This window comes from Ammospiza caudacuta, chromosome 16, assembly GCF_027887145.1.
Source record: "Ammospiza caudacuta isolate bAmmCau1 chromosome 16, bAmmCau1.pri, whole genome shotgun sequence".
In the NCBI taxonomy this organism is placed as follows: domain Eukaryota; kingdom Metazoa; phylum Chordata; class Aves; order Passeriformes; family Passerellidae; genus Ammospiza; species Ammospiza caudacuta.
In genome coordinates this window covers 3833811-3861448 of record NC_080608.1, presented here as the reverse complement: position 1 = coordinate 3861448, position 27638 = coordinate 3833811, and the positions used below count along the sequence as shown (strand labels likewise).

The 27638-nt window shown below is 39.2% G+C and overlaps 1 protein-coding gene across 1 annotated transcript; it reads right to left on the bottom strand.

The window, feature by feature from the left end:
* On the bottom strand, positions 1 to 26781 carry LCP2 (lymphocyte cytosolic protein 2). Its single transcript, XM_058815390.1, has 21 exons — positions 26516 to 26781; positions 23991 to 24053; positions 21421 to 21467; positions 15916 to 15981; positions 15040 to 15071; positions 13986 to 14020; positions 12541 to 12745; positions 11745 to 11845; positions 10805 to 10874; positions 10454 to 10537; positions 9666 to 9691; positions 9562 to 9581; positions 9352 to 9456; positions 8292 to 8322; positions 7690 to 7702; positions 6570 to 6690; positions 4172 to 4221; positions 3144 to 3241; positions 2181 to 2264; positions 1052 to 1207; positions 1 to 388 (listed from the first exon to the last, which is right to left on the bottom strand). Exons 1-21 carry the CDS (start codon positions 26591 to 26593, stop codon positions 266 to 268), a joined length of 1608 nt encoding a protein of 535 aa, XP_058671373.1. The 5' UTR covers positions 26594 to 26781; the 3' UTR covers positions 1 to 265.
* Between the last annotated feature and the right edge of the window lie 857 nt (positions 26782 to 27638).

Sequence of the window (27638 nt, the reverse complement as noted above, 5' to 3'; positions counted from 1 at the left end):
GTGTGGAAATAATTTCAAGAGGATATACATATCTTGGAAGTTAAGAAATTCTCATGTGCTGTATGATTAATGGACACTTTGTAGGAAAATTATATTTGTAGAGTACTGTATTTAAGGCATAATTTAAAAATAACATAGTCCTTTTTCTTTGAAACCGTGAATTTTAATGACTTCATTACTTTAGTTTGTTGAAAAGGAAAGTATCTTGAAGTTTATAAACTTCAGAAGGCTTCAGTACTATATGGGTTCTTCTCTAAAGTTTCATTTAAATATGTCCTGCAGCATATTTTAACATGCACTGGTTTCTTGAGCCTCTGTCTTTTCCATCAATCAGAAGAAGGGGTGTTCTTTGGAAGTGGTCAATGATATCTGCTACAGAAGAAAATTCCTGTGGGATGGAAAAAATGAGAAGACTAAGGCCAAAATGTCAGAATTATTAGTAACCAGTTGAAACAAAAGGTTTATTTAATAGTCTAAACATTTATCAATATTATAAATATATATAAGGTCCAGCTCAACTGTTCTCATTCCTGTCACAATCTGTAGCTCAGTAACTCTGTGTACAAACTGCTGCAATGTTTGATAATTAATTTACATACTCTTGGTCTGTTTAACACATGCTGTTGCCACTGTGCTTGATGTACTTGAGAGTTGAGAGGTGGCTGATGAGTTTAGGGTTCTGTCTGGATCAGAGCTGCCAGGAATGTGCTGAGCAAACCCACAGCCCTGCAGGCTGGGGCTGAGCCACCAGCCTGGGAGCAAAGCTGGAACTTGGCAGGTATGGATTAGCTCTGAGCTCTGCATTTCCCTTATCTGCTATCTCAGTGGGAAACAAACATTCCCTAACCAGGCACGTGGATTTCTAATGGCTGTGTCCTAAGGCCACCCCTTCATTCCCTGAGTGCAAACAGCATAACCTGATTCTGCTTCCAGCAATAACAATATTCTCTGAGACAAGAAGCACAATTCCAGCCAGGAAAATGGTCACCTGGCACTGAGGAATGAGGCAGGAGATGCTTTGAAATGAAACAGTGTGAAAAACACAGATTACCTCTTTTCCTTTCAAGCCAGTTCCTAACAAGTACAAGTGCTCCTGCTCCTGGTAGCGGATCTGGATGTTGTACACTTTGTCTCTGTACAGCACCATCAGGACATAGGGGTGAGTCACTGTTTTCCTTGAGCTGTCTCTCACCAAAAATGTTCCATCCTGAAACAGGAAAAAATGAAAGATGACAAAGAGCAGACACTCCTGGGTTTGATCAGTGTAACACCTCTCACTAGAGCACTTGTGCTTCTAAGTGTTTCTTCTTTGTGAAGTCTTTGTCCTTTCTGATAAGGGACACTGCACCATTAAAGCATTTAGGTCTTTGCACAAATGTGTTGTCTTTCAGTTTGCTACTTCAAACTTTCCTCTGTTACAAAAGCAGATTCTAAAGGGAGGCAGGAATGGTGTTATATGAGGGAGATATTCCATTAAAGGAGGAAGTGAAATATCAAAGACCAAACCTCATATCACTTTAACCAGAAGAGAAGCTCTTTTCCACTAAGTGCCAATCACATTTCCTACATGATGGATTTATAGACAGCTTAAAATAAGAGCAGTGTCTGTGTAATTTAGGTAGAGGCAGTGATGCTGTACCACTCTCTCTGCTTTTCCTAATTTCAGATGTATTTTGACAATTCTTCCATTGAAATCTCTTTCTTAAAGGCACTGAATGGGACCTCATAAATTGGGCTTTGGTACAAGTCACTGGAATGGTGCACATGCCATCTTCAGCTCATGCCAAGTGCTGTGAGGCAGCAGAGGGTAACCACAACTCCCACAGCAATAATTATTTTTATCTTTATGATATTAAAGAATATATATATATAATATTACACATTTAATATATGTAATATATTATTCTCTAATGTTTATTTATTATTTTAATAACATATTATTATCATAAATACATAATTAAACATTTATTTTTAAATTATTTATTTTAAAATTAAATTTATTTAAACTATAATAAATATTTATTATATTTTAAATGTACTCATTTCTATTTTATCTATTTAATATTAAATATTAAATTTTCTATATTTAATTTATTTCCACATGTACAGATGAGCCTTGTTTGAAGCTGTAGTTCATTTTGTTGAGCTCAGTGGCCCAGACAGGGGTGGGGTTGCAGTACCTTGTTTATCCTGCGCAGCGCTGCCTCTGCCTCGGGCCGGCTGACAGAAGCCACGTACCACTCATCCTTCAGAGAGCCCTGGGGCTGGGACAGGACAAGGACAAGGTCAAGGACAAGGTCAAGGACAAGGACAAGGACAAGGACAAGGACAAGGACAAGGACAAGGACAAGGACAAGGTCAGCTGCCAGGGAATGGCAACATGCAAATAAGTGCAGAGAAATTGCAGTGTGAGGGATGTGTGGGTCTGTGTGCAGAACCTCTGTGTGTCACAGATCATGCTGCTATTTATTGTGGTATGGAAAGTGCTGCTAAGTTGTTTTAAATTACCTGCTCACTTTGGTAAACTTGAAAATATTACAGTTATAGACATTATGCCCCTGCAATGTAGCTAAGGTAAGCTAAGAAAACAGGTATTTCCAAATACTTTCAGTAAAAGATTTCTTTTATGTTCTTTTTATGTTCTCTTTTGTCTACCTGGACACTAGGCACAAAGGCATCCTTTGCCTTCATCTGTTTGTTTTTTAGCTATCATCTGAAACAACTGTGCAGACTTCCTGTAAATGCACTCTTTATGATTGCCCACCAGTGTTACCACCATGAGTGGTTTGCTCTAAACTTGTTTTATTTAAGGAAATGTGAAGCAAAAATGCACTTAAAAGAGTGAGTCCTTTACTCATCAAAGTTTTATGGAAGGAGAACTGAAAGTTTGATACTACTTGAAGGCAGTTGTGCAAAACAAGTAATCCAGAAAACAAGTATTTTTCTTACTTTGCTCTTTTGGGGTTCAACTATTGTTGTTTTTCTTGCTGAGGACAAAATAAGGCACTACAGTTTGACACAGAAAAGGAAACTGAAAGCACTCAGTAGTGTCCTGACAGTGACTGGAATAAAAACTTTGAAAGGTGTTGTCTTTCAAAACCAGAAAACTTGGTGTCTTTACAGTTATGGTTCATGTTTTGTACCTCATCTTGCTCTGTGTTTGCCTGGTGAACAGTCTGTCTGCTGGGAATTGGCAACGGAGGTCTCATGTCAGCTGGGCCTCTGGAAGGAGATCTGCTGCCTTCAGAGGTACAAAAGTAGAAAAACAATGTTAAAACCAGGATAATCATTTCATCTGAGCACCCAGGGTGTAGGATCTTGATTTTATGGAGCATAAAGTATTTGTATCACCCTGGTGTAAATAAAATAATGTGAACAGTGCAAATTACCAAATACCCAGTGCAAACAACTAAATAACTGTTTAGTGCAATCCAACACCCTGGTACTGAGACATCTAAAAATCATTTGAAATCAGATTTAGGCTTCTCTATGAGAACCAGGTTCTTTACATCATTCCATATTTCATGCAGAGGGAATTTAACTGAGCTCTTGTGGTTCAGATTTCCATAAAAATAAATGAACTTGAAATAGGGATGACATTTTATCAGTTTCTGTACCACAGTTACTCACTTGAGAGCATCTTGGTTTCTTTAGAGACAGAAGTAACATTGTCTCTTTGCAATCCTTGCCTTCTCAGCAATTAGAAAGTAAAAAATGTCACTGTAGGACAGTGTTACCATGTGCAAAAAAATGACTTGTAAAGCAATTGATGTCTCAGTTTTCTTTTTTTTTTTTTTTCCTTACAAGATAAATATGGAGTGTATTTCACATGAAAAGCATTTGCTAACCTTTTTAGGGAGTATTAGCGTACCACAGTGATTTGCATAGGTCAGCTCTCAGTACTGCACAGAAAAGGATGGTTTAATGAAGGTTTGACACTGGTTGAACTGGGCAGGAAGCCCAAATTTCATGGGGAAAAAAAGCCCAAAGTCTTTGATTCAGACTAAGTAAGATACACAAGATGCCTTTCAGGAACTTGATAGTTTTCTGTTCCCAGTCCAAGAAGAAACATCCATAGGAAAAAAAGCTTTTCTATTGACTTCACTGAAACTATCTTTCAACTTTCATGCACTTAAACAAGAAAAACAATGTAAGGATGTAGGATACAAACCTGGATGGAAGCGTGGTGGTAGAGAGCCAGTTGCAGACAGGTTTCTAGCACTGTTTAAAAAAAAAAAAAAAAAAAAGAATGGTCAGTATAAATACAACATTTCTGGGCTCTGATCACCTGATCTGGACTTTGTGCCTGTTTTACAGAATGTGAGAGCCCCTTGAGACCTATGCAGGGTGAGGAGAGCCTTTTCTTTTCTTATTTTTATTTTTCTTTCCTTCTTTTTGTGTAAGTGGATCCACCTTTAAGTTTACCTGGAGCTCAGTATGTGGCAATAAGGCAATCAGTAAAGGCCACAGAGACTTCTGCAGCAGGATCAAAGCAGGGGAGCATTGAGCTTGAGGAGTTTTCACAGGGAATGGTCTGTCCTTCCCCAGAGCAGCAAGCACAGGGAGCAGCTCTCCACCCCTTTCTCGCTGCGGGGTTCCACTTACAGAGTTATTATCCTTGCAGCTTCTGTAACATTGTTGATAAAAATGCAGCTTCACATTTATGTTGCAAGCTGGGAAGGGCCAGCAGCACCAGGGACTGGGGCATCTCCCACATGAGGAAAGGCTAACAGAGCTGGAAGCTGAAAAAGCTCAGGAGAGATCTTTTAAAGCACATAAATATCTGAAGGAAGAGCCAGGATCTTTTCACTGGTGCCCAGTGACAAGACCAGAGGTTCCCTCTGAATATCAGGAAACCTTTTTTATTGTGAGGGCAAGCAAGCACAGGAGCAGGTTGCCAAGAGTGTTGTGGAATCTCTCTTTTTCCTTGGAGACATTCAGATGCTATCTGGATGTGGTACCAGGCAGCCTGTTCAAGGTGACCTTGCCTGGGTAGGGGGTTGGACCAGAAGACATCCAGAGATCTCTGCCAACCTCAACCAACATCCAAAACTGCTGAAAATGGAGTCCCACTCTTCAATTTCTGGGAGGTTTTTTGTTTCTTCACCTAATTGAGAACAAATTGCCTGCACTCCTTACCTTTACTCTTCATATTTCTCTTCTGCTTAAATGAGCTGTTAAAAAGGCTCTGAGATAAATATGCTAATTTTGTTTGCACAACAAAAACACCCTATCATGATTTGATTTATGGGAGAGAATCAGTCAGCCCGGGGGCCTCTGCTACAGCAAAATTTGGCAATGCTCTTTGAGTATAAGCAGAAATGTTCATCATAGGAATAGTTCAATTTGCATATGACCTTGCTATTGCTACTGCAGTGTTTGTTTTGGTGTCAGCAGTTCCAGAGAATGATGGTAAATGTGAGGAATTCATCAAAGTGCCATTAAAAAAATACAGATATTAGAAAATGTGCATCAGACATGGACTCAAAGAGCCCACTCTAAGTCTTATAAGTCTAAGTCTGTTGCATGGTACATCAGAAATCAAAATTTAATTAGGGGCTCTTCTGTCTAGCAATTGAAGCATAACAATCAAATATTTGTGAGTTGAAGTTGGGAAAAAATTGCAGCAAAGTTCACAATTTTAAATAGGAATTATCAAGCATTCCAGTAATGATTTAGTAAAAGGGACATGAAATTCTTTCTGATTCAACTCCAGACAATGGAGTTTATGGCGTTTTTTTAGTTTTGGAGTGTGAGGAGTTGCAGCTCTAACACTTGAGGGGTCCTAGAGTGTGCAGGACCCCTTTGTCCTGAATCCTGCCTTGTTCTGTAGGAAATGATCCCTTCCCAGAAGGACTGGTCATTCTTATGGACCCTGCAAGGAATGGGAGAGCAATGGGTGTCTCATGAATGGAAGCCTTGTACCATGTAGGGTCTTGATGCCTTTGAATTTAGCTTTTCTATTTTTGAGATCCTGCACTGCTTTGGTGTGTAGCTCTGAAACTCCATGGCCTGTCAGCTGCTGTTCTCCCATTTCACTGAGATAAAACAATTCCTCTTTAGTCCTGGAACTCAAGGACACCTCACTGTCTCAGGCCCCAGAGATGTAAACAACAGTGAAGTGGGAGGGAAAACTTGGAGTAAATGACTTCATTACCTGAAGCTGTAATTGGATAATTAACTCCTGATATGTAAATGAGAAAAACTTCAGATTGTCTGAAAAAATCATGACCATCTTTTATCCTGGGTGTGGCCCCTCAGAGGCTTCTGACTGCCCAAGGTGAACCTATTGAAGGCCTTCAATAAATACCTGCTTTTGTTCTCTTAAGTTTGTCTAGCCTCTGGTTTAGGTGGCCACTCCTGGGCATCAGTTTAAAAAACTTCCTTGCCATAAAACAGAGGGATTCATGGTTTTTTCTTGGTTGCCTGATACAGAGCTTCAATTCTATAGAAGATTCTCCTGGATAGTAGGAACAGCACTAATTACCATTTTGTAGAGGCACAGGCTCAGTAATGAACTACCAAGAGACTGAGATTCAAAAGGAATGACCCATAATGGTGAAACAAACCTTTCTGCAGCAGGAATGCTGTTGGATCCTGGCTTAGGTGGAGGCTTGAGAGATTTGGGGGGGAATGCATTGGAGCTGTATGGGGGCAAAGACAGCTGTGGCACTGGTCTTTGTGGGGCAGCTGTGGAGAAGAAGAGAAGGAAACTTAAATCCTACATGAGATATTCTTAAATGAAGTAGAATGAAGAAATTCTGTCGCCTTACTGCTGTTTAATTAGATAAATAAAATGCAATAAAGAGTCCTTGATGTGTTAGTTACAGTCTGGAAACTTATATGGTCAGCGGAGAACTTAAAAGTAGGTATTAAAATTAAAAATAAACTGGAAGTGGCTTGAGCAACATTTACATTTTCTAGGTTCTGTTTTGGATAAACCACAACTCAGGTACCTTAACTGCAGAAGGTGGTACATGTTTTCTGTCACATTGCTTCTAAATAGCAGAGTTGATATCATCTTTTTGAGCTCATTCTGAGATTTCTCCCAGTATGAAATAAAACATTTTCCTTCTGCAGTGTCCTCAGACCTGAACTAGCAGGAGTGGAACAGGTGAACTGTGCTGTGCACAGCTTAAATAACCTTATTCTTTATGGAGGTTAGGGCAGTAATAATTCACAGAGACTTGTCCAAATGTCCTGCTTCTGTTATGGAGTCACTTTACCTACTCAATTGCAGAAATCAGCATTCTGCAGTAGTTTATAAACACTGGTGGCACATGGAAGAATTTCTGCTTCTGTTCATAAAAGTGACTAACATTGCACAGAGCCAGCAGGGTCTGCTGAGGACTGGGAGACACCAGGTTTCTGTTTCCAGCTGTTTGGGGCTGTGTGCAGAACACAAATCTCTCTAATGTAATGTATTTCAAAATAAGAAATCCTGCTGGCTGGTAACTGGCTGTCTGAAGGAAGCTATTAGCTATTGATTTCCTGGGGTTTGTGGCTTTCATATGTCAATGTGCATCAGGCACTTTAAAATAATTGTACTGCCTATCAGGGTACCACCTGACTTCAGAAATGGCTCTAAGGAAACAACTGAAGTAATTTCCTTTTTTTTTTTTTTTTTTTTTTTAAGAACTAAGACAAAGAAAGATTTCAAGTTTGAAAAATCCCTCTAGAAATACTTACTGTCTTCTTCATCCTGGGGAGCAAAAAAGAAAAAAAAAAATTAGCAACATATTATATCACAGTTCTTAGGAATGTTTTACAAAACAAAATCTGAACATTGGTGAATTTTGGGAGTTTTGTCTTTATGCAACACCAAATAATTTTTTAAGTTTTTAAAGCTTTAAAGTTTTAAATAAAGATGTGTGGTAGATGTCCCATAATGCATATTGACATAAAATAGAAACTCTCAGGAGATGGAAAATTTCCTTAATCCTTCTTGTAAGTGTAGACTCTCAGAGTTATTTGAAAGTGAAACTTTTAGATCAGCTTAAGCTTAAAAAATCCCCAGAAGGCCAAATCTTTTTGAAGCAAAACCACTTCTCCCATGTCATAGAAGAAATTCTGGCTTTATTCTTCCTGTTATCCAAGACAAAGTTCTCAGGGAACAAACTGAGCTTGACAAAGAAGAACTGTTCAAAAACACCCCATGTGCCATGAAAGATCCATGAGTATTCCTTACAATTTATAGAAGAAACAAGTTTACCTTTCCAGCATTATTAGTTTGTACAGGTATTTAATTTTACTGTAACCCTTATACTTTTAAATATATGCTTTATACTTACTTCATTTTTCTTGTGTGGTGGCCAACTGTGCCTGAAATGAAAACAAAACATTCATCATAGGTGGAATAAAACTCATTCACTTCATGTGCATTTGGCCAAATTTTCACTAGAACATGAATTTATAGCAAGTTTTAAAGACCAGTGGATGCAGAAACATTTTTTTTTTTGTCATAAAAATATCTAAGGTTCTAATTTTCAGCCATAATCTAATGCATTATTCTAGTTCTTAGCCCATCTTGATTTTATCAACAAGGAAAATGTCTGATTAATTGATGTAAGATTAGAGCTTAAAACAAGCTTCTACAATGACAAAACATTAGTCTTCAAGTCTTGAACTCATTTATAATATTTGACAACACTGCTGGAGCACATAAGGATATCCGGCTTTCTTTGTTTCTCTGACCAATTATCCTGGCTGGTAAGCAGATCTCAATTATTTCTTCTCTTGTTTGAAGTACAGTCAGTGTTCAGCCCCCAGGTGGTCTAGAAAATGCTGGGGAATGGTGCAGCTCTGCTAGAAAATGCTGGGGAATGGTGCAGCTCTGCTAGAAAATGCTGGGGAATGGTGCAGCTCTGCTAGAAAATGCTGGGGAATGGTGCAGCTCTGCTAGAAAATGCTGGGGAATGATCAGCTCTGCTAGAAAATGCTGCTGGCTGTTCAGAAGGAGTTTTGCAGGCTAATAAAATCAATGGGATGAAAGTACAGCTTTCCTTTTCTAACACCCAAAACAATAGCAATAGAACTCATGTAAAAATGTTCCCTAGAGGAAGAACTTGCTCTGCTGGAAAAAGCATGGATCATCTGTATCTTCGTACAACTGGGGAGTGAGTCATGCCCCACGTAATGGCTCTTCCAGATATGACTGGAGAGAGTTTTTCTGCCTTCACACCTTTCTGCAGCTTCAAGCACATCCTGTGCATATTTATGAACCAAAGCTTTGGTAGCCACAGACCCCGCTGTCATGCAGTACCAGTAAATCAGACCATCCCGTGTTGCTTGTCCATATTTTTGTTAACTTTCATTTCTCCTTTATTGAATTTCAGTGAAATGAGCACTTACTTTCCAGGGCTTTGCTTCCTTAGGGGAGGTGGGTTGCCTCTTTCATATCTCTCACTTGATGGGACAGGAGGTTTTGGCATCATTGCTAACTGTTCTCCCAGGGATCTAAAGCAGGAGTGAGATGATGAAATGCAGGCAAAAAGCTGCTTATTAAGAAATAACTGGGGAATAATGGCAATGAGAGGATCATTTGCAGAGGACAAATCTTACCTTAGCTGTGAAACCAGAGGCTGCAAAACAACAAGGAATAGTTATAAGAATGTGTAAGTGTATCAAAACAGGCAAAAACTATCAATAAACACAAAAAAAATTACCTTCTCAGGAATGACTGGCTTCTTCCCTGAAAGAAGAAAAAGCTTACATTTAGAAAAAAATGGAAGTTAATTAATTAATCTTCCTATGAAATAATTGAGTTTTGAATAAAATTGAAAGTTAATCTTGCTGGTTGAAGAACTCATATCCTGAGATGTAAGCCAGAAAAATGTTTTGGCTTTGCAAGTGATGGTAAAATTCAATCTCTCTTATTGAAGGGAAATTTTCAATGTGGCACGTGTCACAATCACACTATCTAAGGTTCAGCTTTGAACTCCTGGATACTTTCTTGCCATTATATAACAGATAAGAGTTTAGATAATAAATAAAATTGTGGAGTCATATCTGTAGATGCTTTTTATAATGTGGTTTTCAGCTCTGAAGGAAATGCCATTTTTTTCTGTGTCTTATTAATTCTCAGCCTTCTTTTAAGTCTGTTGTCACATTACCTACAGCAGGGTATGCAGAGTTTCATTACCTTTGTATGCAAAGGTGATTTCCTCCTTTAACCTACTAAATATTTCCTTGTTCAATCACTTAGGTGTGCATCAAACCTTTATTGCACACACTTCTCACAATGTATTTCTGTTCACCTGTGTGACCCAGGGTTGCTGTTTTCTATATGAAATTTCTCTCCCACTTTGTAAGCTCTGCTCACACCGTTTATTCACAAACAGATTACTTTGATTACATTTGGTTGAGCCTTGTTCTTTTGCATTAATTATATACAAACTGATGATTTTCAGTAATTAAAGCAACCCCAGTGATATTAATGTGAGCAAATACTGACCTGATCCTGGGCTTTCTCTTTCATATGGGGGACCAAGGCGATCCAGAGAGGGTTTGGTGCTTCTGTCTATAGAAGGAGCTGGGGCTAAACACAACAACTGTGTAAGATCATTTGCTGATATAAGTCAATATATCTTTATTTTGCATAGATTAGAACTGGTGTAACTTCTTAAAACAGCAATTCAGACTTGTATGAGTACAATTGTATCAGTACAGTTGTACAGACAGTTGTTCTTAAAACAACAATTCAGACTCCTGTATGAGCAGCAGAAGAGAGTGGAACTGAGGGAAAGGAGGAAGAGTGTTGTAGTCTGTGGGAAAGCTGTACAAACAGAACAGCAGCTGTACTCACGTTTCAAAGGCTTCATGTTTCTGTCTCTACTCAAGTCGTTGTTGCTTGGTGGAGGAGGGAAAGCTGGCAGCTAGAACAGATATTTCACAAGTGGTTAAAATGTGTCTTCACCTTTCTGTTTGGAGTGTATGAACCCCACCACACTCATCTGCCAGTCTTGTGTGGCACAGCACAAGGAGCAGGTCTCTGCTCACTGCAGGAAGGACAGGAGCCAGGCACCCTCCTGGAGCATGACCAAAATAATTGCTTTTTGTAGATGCAGAATTGCCTCCATCTGCTGTGCCTCCCCACACTCCAGTGGGATGGATGTCTCCTCAGGAAGGGGAGGTGAATTGTCAAAGGAAAGGAACAGGAGCTCCAACAACCCTGCTGTGTCTCTGTGACACTGCATCAGTCCCTCCATCACATCCTAAACCTTTTCTTGTGGAAACATTGGTATGTTTAGTGTACATCTGTTCTGGCAAACACTGAACCTGTAGTGCCAGCTGCCAACAGCACAAGAGCTTTCAGTTTTGAAGTATTCACAGCAGGAAAAAAAAAGAATCAAATCTTGGTCATCAACGTTCTGATTACCCAGTCTCTTACGCTTTTATGTGGTCCTAATTCAATTGGGCAAGCGCTAGAAGTATTGCTTGGAAAAACATAACCTTGTTTTCAAAACAGAGGCATCCCTTAAAAATATTTCATTTATGTGGGAGAGGCATTCACAAGTAGGTGTATATCCCCAATGTAAGAATTAATGAAGGAATATAAAATAATTAAATATATTTCTCCCATGAAATTGAATTGTTCCTTGAACAATGGCCACCTTGTAACAGAGTTCAAATCTGTTTTGATAGCTTCCTCTTCATACACTAGGTGAATAAAAATGGCCCTACTCTTGGACTCCTAAGAAGGTCCTGGGATAGGAAATAGGTGAGATATGAAGACAGGAACATACAGTAGCACTTCTTCCCCCAAATGAGGCTGGACCAGGTCTCTGGGGCGGTACTGGAGGCTGATGTGGAGGCTGATGTGCTGATCTGGTTGTTGTAGGTCTGTCTAAAGAAAACAAAAATCCCAAATTAAACAACTACCCAGAGCTTGGTTATTTAATACTCATTCAATCTTTATGACAAAGAACCCTTACAAGAACCTGGCTACTGAAGTTAATAAATCATCAAGACATTGCTGTAGGATTTGCCTGGCAGTTGCTTTAGGATCAGTGTGTTGTGTTGGGAGTTCCAGGCTGCTCTGTCCCTGTGGGGGTGACTCCCCTGCCAGGCTCTGAGCCACAGGATTGATTTCATTCCCTGCAGCACAGTGTGTGAAACACCAGCCAATCTGAATGGCAGCACTCCACACCTCCAGGCTGCTGAGAATTCAGACATAACACAGAAATGACAAGTAGGGAGAGCTGATTGTTCTTTTCCCAGCTTTCACTAGAGTTTTTTGCCGTTGTTGTGACAACCTGCTCTGTCCAAGGTTGCACTGCTAAAGCCACTACAGCATGTACATGTGTGTGATTTCATACAGGTTCAGATCAAAGGCCAAATAATGCACACATCACACAAAACTAATCTTTATTCCAGAAGAGCTTGTGCAAAGTAGAAAATGTAACCTTAAAAGTCACAACTTTAAATCTTGCTTATGAACTACACTGCTACCTTCAAGGAAACACCTTCTATATTCCATTATCAGCCACCTAAAATGTGGTAGTAAAATCTTATTAATAGCACTTAATTTCTAGTAATTACCTATATAATCAGTGCTGCTTGGAAGTGATTTGGCAGGAAATATGACACTGTGATGTGCTTCTTCATTATTGGATGGAGGTGGCTCGTAGCCATCACTGTCATGTTCTGCTTCCTCAGGCTCTTCTGTTGGTGATTCATAGTCAGCCTCATCTTCCTTTTCCTGGTCTTCATCAGGGCTTTCATAATCATCATCATCATCGTCATCCTGGCAAATAAGCATAAAAAGTGGATGCTGGAAGAGAACACTAAACCCTGCAGAGCAGTTCCTGGTGGCCTTTCACTGTGGGATTTTTCACTCTGGAAAACACCAAACTTTTACAACCAGTTTGAGGGGGAAAAATCTGTTGAAATAATAGAGACAAAGGAAGGAACTTTCCACTAATGCATTAGTGGGGCTTAAGTAAGGAAACGAATATCATGTGATGAAAGTGAGCACAGTGGGAGGTCAAAATAAGGTGCAAGTTTGCTGAAATGCATGAAGTGTTTTAGGGAACAGCCAAGGCACCAGCAAACAAGTCAGTGTTCCCAGGAACACAGGAGCAGCAGTTGAGGCTGCTGATATTCATTCTTGCATTCTAACATCTCCTCTACAGCATTCAACCCAGCTTGTGAAAATTATTCATAAAAACTGAGGTCTTTGATTTGGGTCTTGGTGTTGTCCTGACCCAAACCAGCCTCGTTTGCAGGACCTCATAAGGGGACAGTGTCCATATGGTCACTGCACATCTGTGCAATCTGCCAAGGCTTGAGAGAAAAAGAGCCTTCCATTTGTCACTGGTACCACAGCTGGAGTTTCCAGAGTCCTGTGCACTGGCCCGGAGCCCATGTGCTCTGTAGGTGGTTACTTTTATCTCCTGTGCTCCCGGAATAGCAGCCAATCTCCTGTGAACTTAGTAACAAGTGGCTTCTAAAAATGCCTCTCCCTCTTATTTTTGGAGAAAAGCCAAAGGCTAACCATTAGCACTGGTTAGCCTCAGAGATCTTCATAAGCTCAGGCTGTGCATCAGCAGCTGGGGTGGGTGTTTCGCCTAAACACCTTGTTGAGGCATTTCCTATGCCAAAAGGCAGAAGGAACTTCTGCAGGCTAAATGGCTTTTTAAAAATAATACTGTTCAACAGGTTGGCTCTAGAAAATAAAATGGCAAGAATTTGCCACTGAATAACACAGCAACCTCTAGGCACCTCTTTTAAGAGAATGAAACAGGCATGTAAAACTCAGCTGTGGTTCTGTGGGGAGCTGGTTGTAGGCTGGGAGCTACAGGAAGGCAGTAGTAAGGCAATACTGAATTTCTGGGGAGAGCCTTTTCTCAGTGAGGAAATCTGTGTGCAGCCACTCCCATCATTCCTGCTCCTGCTTTTCCTGCCCCAGCTGTGCTGCCCAAGCAGCCAGGGCAGGAGCAGAGAGCCCCCCTGAGCCAGGGGGGTTTCTTCACCCAAATACTCACAAAGGAAGACCAGCCACCATCATCCTGAGCATACCCTGCGGGAAGAAACACAATTCTGAGCATGGACACCTTTGTCAGAGATGTAACAACTTGACAGAAAGTGTGGGAAAGGTTTTACAGAGACTTCTGTGAGCCAGAGAGAAGTTTGATAAGAGAATAATAAGAATTTCCTACCAAGGTCACTGACACAGAAACCAAGAAAGAAAGAAGGATAAATAAGAGAAACCTGTCACTGCCTGTTCCAATGAGCACTTTGTCTCCTGACCAATGAGTAAAGTGTAAACTTAGGAGGTTTGTAAGAATGTATAAAAAGCATGCAGGCTATAATAAAAACAGGTCTGAAGCCTTCTGAAAATGGAGTGTTGATTTGTATTGTGACCATCAGAACTAGAACAAGAAAGAACCCAACAAATGCCAGGTGAGTTCTGGACCTCAGGGCTGTGCCACAGGCAGGAGCTGTTTTTTCAGAGGTAGGCTGGCACTGATGAGGGCACATCCTGATTAAAACCAAGACAAAGCTGCCCTGCTGTGACACAGTCTGGGTGCTGGCACTTCAAGTTTGTTCCACTTCCAATTTAAATTATATAATTTGAAATAAAATGCTTTCAGAATGAGCCCAGACTTATCTCCTTGTTTAAGGCTATTTTAGCTTTCATAAAAGAAGGATTTGCGTTTTTTTAAACCTCAGTTCCCTCTCTAATACAGTGCTGCTAGCAGGAAAGGCAGGGGTGAAGATGTTGGAACAGAAATATATAAACACTGATACAATTTATTGGGTTAAATAAAGACGTTTTGACTATTCTCAGGTAAAAGTCTCTGCTCTTGCCTTCCTTCACCATCTTTTCTCTTTTAAAACACTTTTTCTTACTAATTGTCCTGAATCTACGTCTTTAATTTTTGAAACTTCTTTATACTCCCATATTTTCATTTATTGTTTTGGGTTTTTGGTTCCTAACCCTGCTCCCCTCTGTTGACTCTGCTCTGCAAGTATTTATTTAAAATTTTAATATTTTTAAACACTTTTTGTTGTTAAGGTCTGCCAGTATTCACTCACCTGTGTTTTCTGGAGATTTTTGTGTTTGGGCCCTGTAGCAAAGATACAAAAAATAAATTCTTTCTATTAAATGTTTGATGCTTCTATTGCAAATAAAGGCAATAGTTAACTGTCACAGTTGAAAGAAGTTTACATAGATGAGTTTAACTCTGCCCAAAATGCCAAATACATTAGCTGATATTTACATAGAGGATCCTAATGAAATCTAATCTGTTTCAAGAGGAATTGAAGTGAGAGAAGTCAGGTTTGAAGTAAGGGGACACAGTAAATACATTTACCAGTCCTGAAAACAGAAACTTCAAAGTCAAGTCCATAAATGGAAGGTCAAATAAGGTTTTTATGGTTTTCAGTTCTAGTTTTGGATTCTAGTGAATGGAAATGTGCAAAATCATGTTATCAGCTGATGCAAAACCATGTTTTGTAGAGTGGACTTGGTTTTCATTGGGTAGGATCATAAATTGTTCTTTTCTCGTAGAATGTTCTTGCAATTTTTGCTCTTCTTCTATTGTGAAGGTTATATTCAGTGACAAATATTAAGAATTAAAGAGTATAATGATGTATAGATCTTTGGAATGCATTAATGATGATTTATTAATAATATATGTCTGGGCTTCATGGCCTTCTTAAGGGCTGTGTGCTCAGCTGGAAAATTGCAAGAAATGTGCAAATGTTACTTGGTTCTGGACATGGCAGAAGTGTCTGGGGTGTTTATGGGCTTAGCATTTGGTATTTGATATCAGATGGCATTAATGAAACAGAGCTTTATTTTACAGAATTTCCAGGCTGCACTTCTGCTCAGGCATTATTGATCAAATTCAAACCAGTCCAGGAAAGATCTGAAAGCTTTGAAGAAGAAAGCTGAGTTGTCTTACTCACCATTTTGGAAGGAAAGAGAGCCTCCCTTCATTTTTGTTTATTTCTTGGCTTAATTTACTTACAATTCTATTGCAAAAAAGAACAAAAATAGTTTTAAAAAAACCCTTGAAACCTATCCCTTGTCAAAGCACAGAAATTATTTTCTTCACCATTATCCCTCAGAATTTGCCAAATTTGATCTGGTAACTAATGATTATTATTTACTATGTGATAAAAATACTGAATTTACCATTGTATTGCTAAGTTGTGCTACAGCATATCCAGCTACAAACTAGACTGTTTTTCCCTTGGTAAAACCTCATGTTGTTGGATTGTGATTGAAAATAAACATTAAATCCAGCAAGCCTTAGGATCTTTGGGTGTTGAAGACATCACACTGCTTCAAATAATAGCCATGGCATTTGTATGATTTTGCATGGAAAAAGCAGATAATGCTTCAGGAAAACAGGGCTTATGGCTGCAAAACCAGGGATTAAATGTTCGCTAAAACTCTTCTTTATTATTTTTGTGTTCCTTCCTCTGCAGCCAAGCAATCCCTCCAGCAGAGAAGGGGAAAGGCTGATCTAATTCCATGTTTTAAGACATTTTCAGGGCATGGCAGAAATATTAATAGAATATCAAGAGGCTATAATTTTATGCCTGGAGAGATCTTTCCAAGTGGAGGACAGTCAGTACTGAGATTCACAGGGTTAATTCTACTGAGAGACCAGAATTTTGCTCTGCTACTAATGAAGTTTGCCTCTACGACTATTTTGTTTCAAAGAAAGCTTGGGATGAGCCAGGATCTGATTCTGAATTGTTATTATTTCTTATTGAGGAACATCCAGCTTCAATGTTGTTTCCTTTTGCTGCAGGGGACAAGGAAGTTGCTGTGTGAATAATAAATTCCATGTGAGACATCCGGAGATGTCCTGGCATGAGCAGTGCCCTGCACACATCAGTGCTTTGGTCAAAAGTGAGTTGTGGAATTTGTCTGTGGCTTCTTCCCTGCTGTAGAAGAGGCAGAGGATCTTTCAGAATATCTCAGGTTTTATTCAGCTAAAGAAGTAAAATGAAGTTCACTGTTTTTTGGACTTAATAGTTCTTAGAGTTCAGACTTCCCTTCCAAACAGTCAGGTCTCATTCCTGCTCACTCAGGAATGAGACCTGAGTGTTTTGAAGCTTTCTGGATTAAACCTGGGCTATGAGCATTTACACCAACTGGTTTTTGAGGAAAAACTGAAAGGAAGAAGTTGATCATCTTATCTTGCTGCCAAAAAAATTAATCATATCATGCTTAAAATACAGTGTCTAACCTTTACTTCTAGTTCATTTGAAATGCTTCAAACCATTGGCTCAGAGGGTTTATTAGAAGAAAGCAAATTCTAGGAAGGTCAGGCTTTACAAGCAACGTTCTCAGGGAAGATTGGTGCACTGAGCAGCTGAGCCTGTCACCCTGTGAGGAAGGAAGTACCAAAACCACACTGCTCTCTGAGCTGTGGGAGTGGATGATAGGAGAGGATAAGGCAACAGCACTTGCAGAAAATGTTACTCAGACTTCTCATTCTCTTTCTACCTCCTCCACCAGTTGCTAAACTTAAAACTGGCAGGAAGTTGAAATTTTTGAAAAAAACCCCACACAACCAGCCCCCAAAGCAGGACTCCAAAACTGGCTTTAGTTCACTCAGCTGCAGATTCTGCTCACATGAATAGAACCCACTCTACATGTATTGGGACAAAGGGCTTAAGATGGGTAAGAGAGGTGGAATACAAATCCTCTGGGGCCAGGAATTTGTTGACAGTTGCATATTGAGCACTGCCAAAAGCATAATTGGTGATCCAAGTCTTTGGTTTGGTTTTTGAGAAGACTCAGCTGGGCAGATGCAGTGCTGTGTTATTGACCTCAAAACAGACTGAGCACCAGTTCTGTTCTAAACCTTGCCACAGCCTTTACACCCCAGCTGAGAGCATGAGTGCACAGGTACTGACATCTTTTACCTTTTTAAGAGAGAAAGTGCAGATTTCTCCATTTTTATGTTTGCACTTTTACTCTTCTGAAAGTAGAATGACTTTCAGACTGTGCCATGTTTGCAGGCTCTGGCTGTGTCACACTGAGCTGGCAGAGGCCAGGAGTGCAACCATGAGCTTTCTGCTGCTGGAAATTTCTGGAGTGCTGTGGGGTATGCCTTAAGATTTTTCCACAAGCCTGGAAATTCCAGATCTCAGGTTTGCCACGAACCTGCCACTGCAGTAGCCAGAGGGATCAACAGCATCTTGAAAATTTGGAATCCTTTTTTCTCAAAATAGTAAAGAATAGGAGTGACAGACTAATTCCAGTGTTTATATCATTGTTGAGGTGTCAACCAACCACCAGTGTTGTTTTTAATGAAATCTTTGCTTTTTCTGTTTATGAGTTCTGACCACAATAAGTAAGGCACATTCTGTTGAATGTGCTTTAAAATATTTTGCAAGACTCAAATTTGTTCTCCACAAATATAAAACTTCATTAATTTCTCTGACTGGCAGTAGTGCTAAGGAACAATAGAAAAATTCTATTTTTCTTTTAAGCTGTAGATTGGCCTCTTATTTCACTAGATTTATTATCAAAATGTTAGCAACACCTTCATGATTAGGTTAGGACCGATTGTCAGTGTCTGCTCTGTGTAAAATCCACCAAATCCCTTCCCTGTCTCACCAGTGTTTCTCTTTCACGACTGCTGTTTGTGAGGATTCAGGTGTGTATATAAACATAGTGGCATTAATATTAATTTTTTTAGCAAAGTTTTCCAGAAAGAGTTCAGCCCTTTCAGTAGAGAGTGCTAAAGATTTTAAGAAGTTATTTTCATTTTCAAAATAGTGCTTAAATGTGTGGTTTTTTTGGTTTTTATAAAGAAGCCAGAAGTTTTCTGAAGACGTGCACTGGTAACAGGGCTGGTAGAGATGAAATTTCAAAATAATAATTCATTAGTAATAACAGAAGGTTGTAGAGTTTTACAATTAGATTCAGGAAATGACCTGTCATACCTTGTAATGACACCTGTGACCTACTTTTGATTCTTGAAAAGTCACAGAATCATCCCCAAGTAATGACACAGTTCTGTTCAAACCCTGAGCACCTTTAGCAAGCCCACACACCCAGCTCAGGAATTCTGTACAGATGCAGTCTGGGCTTTGCAAACCTTGTGTGATTCCAGGTGCTGGCTCCACTTAGGTCAGAATATTCCTGCTAAATTTACTGAGGAACAATCTCTCTCGTTAATTTACCCTTTATTCATTTGGTCACTGGCCAGGGCTGTAACACCTGCTGTTTCTATTGAGCTTTTTGCAGGCTATGCTCAGGTTTTAGCACTGCTATTAAGTATCAGGTAGTGTAACTGTAATATGATACTGCCTCTTTCAGCTTGTAGAAGAACTCGTGCTACAGGCAGTTGAGGTTTGCATTATGATACAAAAGAAAAGTGTGAATGTGTTCTAGCAGAAGTCACCACTTTGTGTTGCAATGAGGGTGTGGAGGTTCTGAAGTAAAGAAATTAATGTTTAACAAAATGGCAGATTCTTCTGCCCTTTAATTCTATCCAGGAGGGTTGTTTTGGGGTTAAGTGGATTTTTGGTTTAATGTTGTTGTTGGGTGTTTTTTTGGTGGTTGGTGGGTTGATTGTTTTTAGTGAGAACTAGTTCTCTTCCCTAGTAAAGCCCTAAATTCTTGTTTTAAACAGTGCCATTACATGGAGGATCTTTCTGCATGTATAATCACCATATTCCAGTGAATATTTTGCTTGTTTGTAAGTATGAAAAAGTTCCAAAGCTTTCCTTCAGATTTAAATATCTACTTATTTATTCAATTCCTCAAGCTGTGCACCAAGCTTCACTCTTCTTTCAAAGCTCTTGATTTCTTTTTGAAATTCTTTTCTTGTTGAGAAATTCAAAAGCTCTGAGTGAAAAGATTGTTCAGTTTCTGCTGGGGTGTAACACACAAGAAACCCAAAATACCTGTCTGAAAAGGGCAGTTCACTTTTTCGGGAGTGGGAAAATCAAACTTTGAGGTACCAATGGGTTTGATGAGGAGGTAGGAGCACCTCCACATGGTTATAATTTCATTTTAGTGATTCACCTATGGCATCAATATTTCTGGTATGTCTGAGTTTCTTAGACCATCCACTGGCCCTACTTTTCTCTCACAAATTTAAAGGGAAATCACCAGAAGTTCTCAATTTTAAAAGCTCAGACAATGAGACCAAGAGGTAATTCTGCCAAAGGACTGCTAAGGTGGGACAAATTATCAGAGAATTACAAGTTCTACACTATGGTTAGATGAGTCTGTCACAATCTGGTCTGTCATCAACACTGTTAAATGTTTCTTTTAATGGAAAGTGAGTTCAGAAATTCTGAGACATCAGAATTTAAAGAGACATCTTCTTTAAATAATATCTGGACCTCCTTACTAACATATTGTACACCTCTAACCCCTATTATCAGGATATTTATTGTGTGAAAATAGAAATGTGATTTTAAGAAATATGACACATCCAAGGAAATTTCAAATTCAGTCCTTCATATCTGCTCTGAACAAGGGTGTCCTGCTGGGTTCAGCTCTTCCCACCAGCTCACCCATGAACACAAAATTTTTCAATATTCTCGTCTTCCCCAAAACACCTTCCACAAGCTCTGATACAGCTGAAAAAGCAAAGCAATTTGTATCTTGTGTAGCAAAATCAAGATATCCATGAAGGGAGGGAGTCTGGAACTGGGAAATGAGCAACAAAGACACAGCCATGCTGGAACAGCTCGAATTCCCTTTTTTTCCCCCCTCCTTTGATTGAAGAGCTCCATGTGAGCTCCAAGGTTAGAAACCTTCTAACTTCCAGCTTAAATAGGGAGCAGAGAACTCATAGCAAAATAAAATCCTTCATTTTTCACCATGAAATATTAGAAGAAGTAAATTTATCCTACTCAATATTGACTTAATGGGATTATTTTTCTTCATTAAGTAACTTCTATGAAATTATGCAAACTGTTGAGATGAATTGGAAACTTTTTCAAGGCCTAAATCCACAGAGGCTGAGAAAGCTACTGAACATTGAATCACATGGTCTAGACTGATTTCTCTTGAACACCCACCTAAAGCACATGAAAATAATTTCAAATTCTCAGCTGTTGTGGACATAACTGACTTTTTTCCCCCTTTAAGTTAAAGTCAACAGTTAAGCAGTGAACAGTTAAGTCATACTTCAAAGGTAATACTTGCACAAAAGTTTAACCTTTGTGGAGCTGCTGTCACTCAAAGGATTTATGCACAAGTTCTTTTGAACATCCCCCAGACAAACTCCTTGTATTGTATCGTTTTGCTTGAGCAGTCATGACAATATTCATTTTATTTTGGAATGTTCTTCTTTTTCTCTCAGTGCACTCCAATAAACAAGTCTCTACCCAATAATTCACAAATCATTTGCCTGATATTTCCTATGAGACTTCAGTGCAAAACACCTTAAATAATTTTTAACAATAAAGCAGTTTGACTTTACTTACGGCACTCTGAGCTTTGGGAATTTCTGAATATCATTTTCAGACATGTTCTGGAAAGGAAACACAGGGGACATGTGACAAAACTGTCCGTGGAACACCCTGTGACTGATCCAAGTCAGTCATACACATGTATTCAGAATGTGACATGAATTCATGTGGTATTGATGTGACTTCAGAATCCAGGTACATTGAATTCCTTCCTGTCTGCACAGTGAAATTAGGCAAGGTTGTGCATGATTGCAAAATTTCAGGGGAGAACTGCACATTTTAAAATACAGAACCTTTGGCTGGAGTGTTGTTCTAAGAACCTTATCTGAAACACAGTACATGAAAAATCAAATGTTCTAGGGGACGCTGAGCTAGAAAACTCCTTGGACTTAAAAACAGCCTTGGCAACCTAAAAAATCCTACCAGAAGGGATGGGGGAGGATGTTTGTTCCCCCTGACCATAACACAGCCCCTGGGCTGAGGCTCCCTGACTGAGATGTGCTCTCTGGAAACCTTTGTTTGTCTGGAAACCTTTCCTGATGCTCCTGCAGAACATCCCTTCTCTCCCTCCAGCATGTGCAAGCCCACAGTTAGGACAGATTCAGGCATTATGAAGAGTTTGGATTTTGCTGATTTAGTGTTTTGTTTAGCTAATCACAAGCTTAATTAATTATCTTTGGAATAGGGATGATCGTCTGGTTCTTTTTGTCTTTTTTACTGGTTACAATAATAGGTTTCTAAGTAGACATTGGTTCACAAAGCTGTCAGTGTCAAAGGACAGAACAAATCTTATCTGTGTTTTTCCACTCTATTTTGCCTCTGGGAGGAGTGAAACAGGCTAAATGTGCTGCTTTTATGGAAATGTACTGCAGTACTTCCTGAAAAATCATATTTTTTCTAAAGGCTTTTTAAGCTTCTCTCTGGAGTTCTATTCTGGTGATAAACCTGACAAATATTAGAGGTATAACCTCTTTTATATGGGCCACATTTCTGTTTTAAATAATAGAGAATTTTATTAGAATAAGTTACAGGGAACCGCTTTGGTTTTATTCCCACTGCATCTCAATAGGGTTTTCCTTGTGGTAGCCAGAAAGGTGACTCTGAAATCAGGGTGTTATTCTGATTAATTTTACAGCCACATTTTTACAGCAGGTTTATCAGGTAGATCTGACAACAGCTACAAACCCAGCAGACACTCAGCCTGAGAGCTGCTTCTGTGCAAATGTAATTTGGCATTTTCCAGCATAAAAGGTGTTTCTTAGGAAAACCATTCATAGAGAGAAGCAATTTTTTTTTCAGATTGCTTTGTAGTCTGGAATATTTTACTGGACATCTTCCTCTGTTTAACAAGTGAACCTTTTCCTTTTTTTTCCATTATACAATTGCCAAGTAATTCAAAAGCTTTAAAAGAGTCTGAGCAGAGGTGAGCAGCTGCTTGGCTTGCTCAGTAGAAAACATCCTTCAAATCTGCTGGGATGCCTCTGAAGAGCTGCTGCACCCTGAGCTCATTCCAGAAACACTCTGGAAATGATAGAAAATCACAAAAATCCCTTAGAAATCACTGAGTTATTGCACTTTCTATTTGCACCTCACAAACTGCCAGAATGTCATTGTGCTTGCAGAGGCAGAAGTCCCACTCCAGCCACAGATCCTCAGTGCCTGAGCTGAGATCTCCTAGGGCTGGGAGGATAAATCCCATCTGAATAATGCTGATTGCACCCTCCAGCAGCAGAGAGGTGTCAAATCCTGTTCCTACAACAGGGCCTTGAAAAATTTCATGTTTTGTTTCAATGAGATGTCAAAAAACTGAATATTAGGACAAGTAAATGAAAAATAAAAAACTTTAGAAGAGGTATGCAGAGATCTCCCCACTATGACTAATTAAATGGAATAAAATTACTACTTCTGGGGAAATAGAATGGTGAATATTTGAAAATTAAAGCAAAAAGCAGTAATACTAAAAGCTCCTACACATCTTCATGGATGTGTATTTAAGACCTGGAAACAGCTGCTGTGTCAGTGGAAGTTATCAGCTTTTTTTTCTAAAATTAAGCCAAGCCTAGAGCAATGTTGATTTAAAGCCACTGAGACTTTGCTTACTAGTTTTGATGCTCTTAAATTTTACTGGTTTTTTGTATTGCTACAGTAGAAATCTATAGAAATCTATATCTAATTTTATCTATAGAGGAATGAAGGAGTTATTCCAATGAAAGGCCAGTCATTCTGAGCAGGGCTGTGTCTTTAGTATGAGAGGATAATAAATAAATGTGGGTTTTCTGTAGTTAATATTTCAAAACAAGAACTTTCTACATTCAAGAATTCAAGACAAGATTATTGGTTTATAGAACTTCCCTGTCAGTTTAAAAAATACTAAAAAATATTCATATTGAACAAGATGCTTGGGCTCCCAGCATTCCACATTTAAAGCAAGTTGTCTGGCTGATTTTAGCAAAAGCATTTACCTCCCATATTTTTACCCCAGTAACCAGCTGGGAGGTGCCTCTGCATCTGCCAGCGCAAAATAAGGAGTCAGAAACATCACTTGGGTGGAATTTTACAGGAAGGGATTTTACAGCTCCACTTACCAAAAACCTCTGTCCATTTATGCTGTGCTTCCTCACGACTTTCTCACAGTCCTTGTACTTTAGCTGCCAATGAGAAGATGATTATTGCACCCTTAACTATAAGAATCAATTAAGACACTTAAACATATGTCTGGCTTTGAGCAGATGTTTTCAAGATACCTTTTTGTATGCTGTGGCCTGCCTAAATGGCTCATTTTGTCCCATAAACATGGATTTTTATGACAGAAATCCTTCAGTAAACTTAAAGGTTTTCATCCATTTAGGAACACATTTCTCACATTTACAAAGCACCTCGCAGTTGCCTGGCCCAAAGAAATATCTGAAAAAATGGGTTATTGTGGTACTGCCTGGGATGAGCAGCTGCAGAAGTAGAGCAAAAACCCTGTTATCCAGGAATACTAAAACTGACTGATCCCAGGCACAGAATTCATTGTTGGGATCAACAAGCTTTCACTTCTGCATGGAAATCTCACTTGTTAATCCTGGAAATTGTCTACAATATTTGTAAAGCTTTCCCACAGTATTATGATTTCCAGTAGCATTTAGGACAAGGACATGAGCTCTTTAGAAGCTGCCACAAAGCAAGACATGACTTTTAAACATTTCCAACAGTTGCCCTAAGTTTGGTTTTGGGGTTTGTTTCTGGGTTTTTTGGGGTTTGGTTGTTTGGTTGTTTTTTGGATTTTTTTTGTTTGGTTTGGTTTTGTTTGTTTGTTTGTTTTAATTTAAGCAGTACTAGTATAATGTAAGAACACAATTCATATTTTTGGTCTATGTCAAGTTGGTCAGGTCCATATCAGAAGGATCCCAAAGAGCAGGCAGACAAAGTGACTTTTGGAGACTTCAAGACAAAAGAATGATTTTTATTCTGTCTGAAACTTCTGTCAGTGAAAATTCTGCAGACAAACGACTCTGGGCTGCTGAGATAGCTCCCCTAAAGCAGAAAAATTACAGAGATTTTTATGTCCTTTGCAGTCCTATCCCATTTTTCATGTTAAGGTGTAACATTGTAACTTGGTGTCCAGATCCTGGAAACAACCCAACAGCAGAGAGGAAAATTTCAGGAGCCACCTTCAGTTATTCATATGAAGAAACAGACCTAACTCTGGTAAATATTTTAGGATAGAGATTAAAACTTTTGTGCAGGCTGAGGATGACTTAAACCTGTAAACAATTTTCTTTTCTACAGTGAATGCTATTGTGATGTTACCAGCACAAGTCTGTATACAGAGGGAAGAAACACATCACTGTGATTGAGACCTAATCTCAATTTTGAAGTAGTTGATAAAAAATGCTGTTTAGTTACTAAAAATAAACCTTGGATTATCCCAAATATGAACATCTTTGCTTTTTCTAAACAAAAAGATCAGAAATTATTTGAAAACTTGGTTCATTCATTCTCTGAGTTTATCTCAGAGATAATATCTCTGAGTTTATATATAACTCTGAGTATACAATATTCTCTGAGTTTATCTCAGGGATAAGATCTGGTCACTTGTGACAGGTGCCCAGAGCTGGCTGACTTGGGCTGACATTCTTGTCTTACCCAGATATTTTAGATTACTTAAACAGCTTTTGCCCTGATTTAGCTCCCCAGGAGTGGAATGCCATTATCTCCATTCTGGAGAGTGTCTTGATCACTAGAAGGGAGGCACTACAGATAAATGTGCATTCAGTTATGGCAGAACTTACAGTTTTATCACTATTCAGAATATTATTATCAGATCTTTCAGAAAGTCGTTTTTTCCTTCCTAGTTTCTTGGAAATGATGGTCCAGCTTCCCTCTGCACCACTGTTGTGATGTTTTTTGTACTTGTCTGAAGTTACCTGTTGATAATGATCTCATCTGTTCCATCTCCAGTTTTTGGTTTCACTTTCCTGTGCCACCAACTCCCGCACCCTAAAATTAGGGGCTTGTAAGTAGTTGGCAGTTTCACTTCCCTGGAGATTTGGTAGACACAGATTCTGTGTTTGATCTGCTCATCTTTATTAAGTAGTTCTGCATTCTACTATCAAACTTGCCTCAACTCCCCAGATTAGACTCTGACAGAGTTATAAGGAAAAAAAATAAACTTCACATTATTTCAAAATTAGGCCCGAGGTGTGCCAAGTTTTACAGGTCTAGCCATGGATGTGATTAACGAAGACATTCAGAGGCTCATTTGTTACACCCAGCAATTTGGAAAAAATATCACTTCTGAAAATCATTGAAGATGAAACAGAAAACTTGTAATCTTCACACCTTAGTGCCCTCCACAGCTGTTAGTGTGTGTTACACCAACAAGCATTGTAGCAACCTGTTTATTTTCTCTAACTAAGCCACAAGTTTCTCTTATACCCAATTTAAAAACCCCTTTCAAGATTCATTTTCGCTGACCAGTTGAGCTCAGCTCCTCATTCGACAGCGGTTTTGCTTTTAGTTCTGCAGCGAGCTTTGCCTATTATAAAATACCTGAATTTAGCCCAACCAATGTTCCAGCAGTTTGCTCCTCCGTCAGGTGAAGACAAAACAGAGCCAAACTCACCGTCCTGAAATATTCTGCTAAGTCATCTGGGTCCCAGGTGAGCACGTCGGAGCGGTAGGGGAGGTTCCGCAGGTCCATGGTTGATTTTCTCCCCAGAGCACCCAGGAGTGTTCACAGCCCTGCTGCCAATGACACAGCCATGGATTCCCTCTCGGTGGCCACTCCAAGGAATTCCTTACCCAACCTCCAGATTTCAATCTCCTTTCTGTCCAGGAACTGTTCTGGTCAATTGAAATTATGCTGCGAGTTGGTTCCAGAGAGACACAGCTTCCTCTGGTACAAAATGGTCTCTGCTCTGAGAGGTTTCAGCTAGTCAGCCTCACCACTTCCTTTCTCTGGGTATAAATAAGTAAACAAGGAAGCACAGCAGAAGCTTGAAAATGCTCTGCCTGCTACATAGAATAAACGCCTCTGGACCCTAATTGCTTTTAATTACATACATAAATATTTATGTAATTAATTATATTATACATGCATTAAAATTGTTCATATTATCTGCATAGGTGTGGGTTACTCTTCTGGTGAGTCTCCCCCCCAAAGAAGAAAACATTCACTTAAGAGAAACTGCTTTAATTTACCTCAGTACCTGAAATATCCTTCTTTGCACAATTAAAGGTTATTGTCAGAGCTGTACATAATGAGGAACTAATGAATTAATGATGAAATTACAGTCAGCATCCTTTCAAATAAAGAATCACTCAGTGAAACTTAAAAAAATGTACAAGTTTACACGAAAAATTATTATGTTGCCATTGTATCAATAGCTCATTTTTTGGCTACTTCTTATGAGGATTTTTGTATCTGAAAATGAATCCACAAAACCATATTATTACCACAGGGACATGATAGACTTTCATGTGTCCTCCACAGCCAATTCAGGCACCCTCCTATCAGTAGGTGCCTTTGCTGAGATTACATTGAGTAATTCTATGTGAGTCTGCTTTTTAACAGACACACTTTTTTTGTCCATTCTTCCTTTTCTTGTTGTGGAGCTTCTTCCAAAGCTGTTTTGCTGTGAATCCTTGGGCTCACTCCTCCATCAGACTGCACTAAAGGTGGCAATTCCTGAGCTTCCTGGGCTGGTAAGAATGGGGCCACAGTTCTGAAGCATGGGAAGGAAATT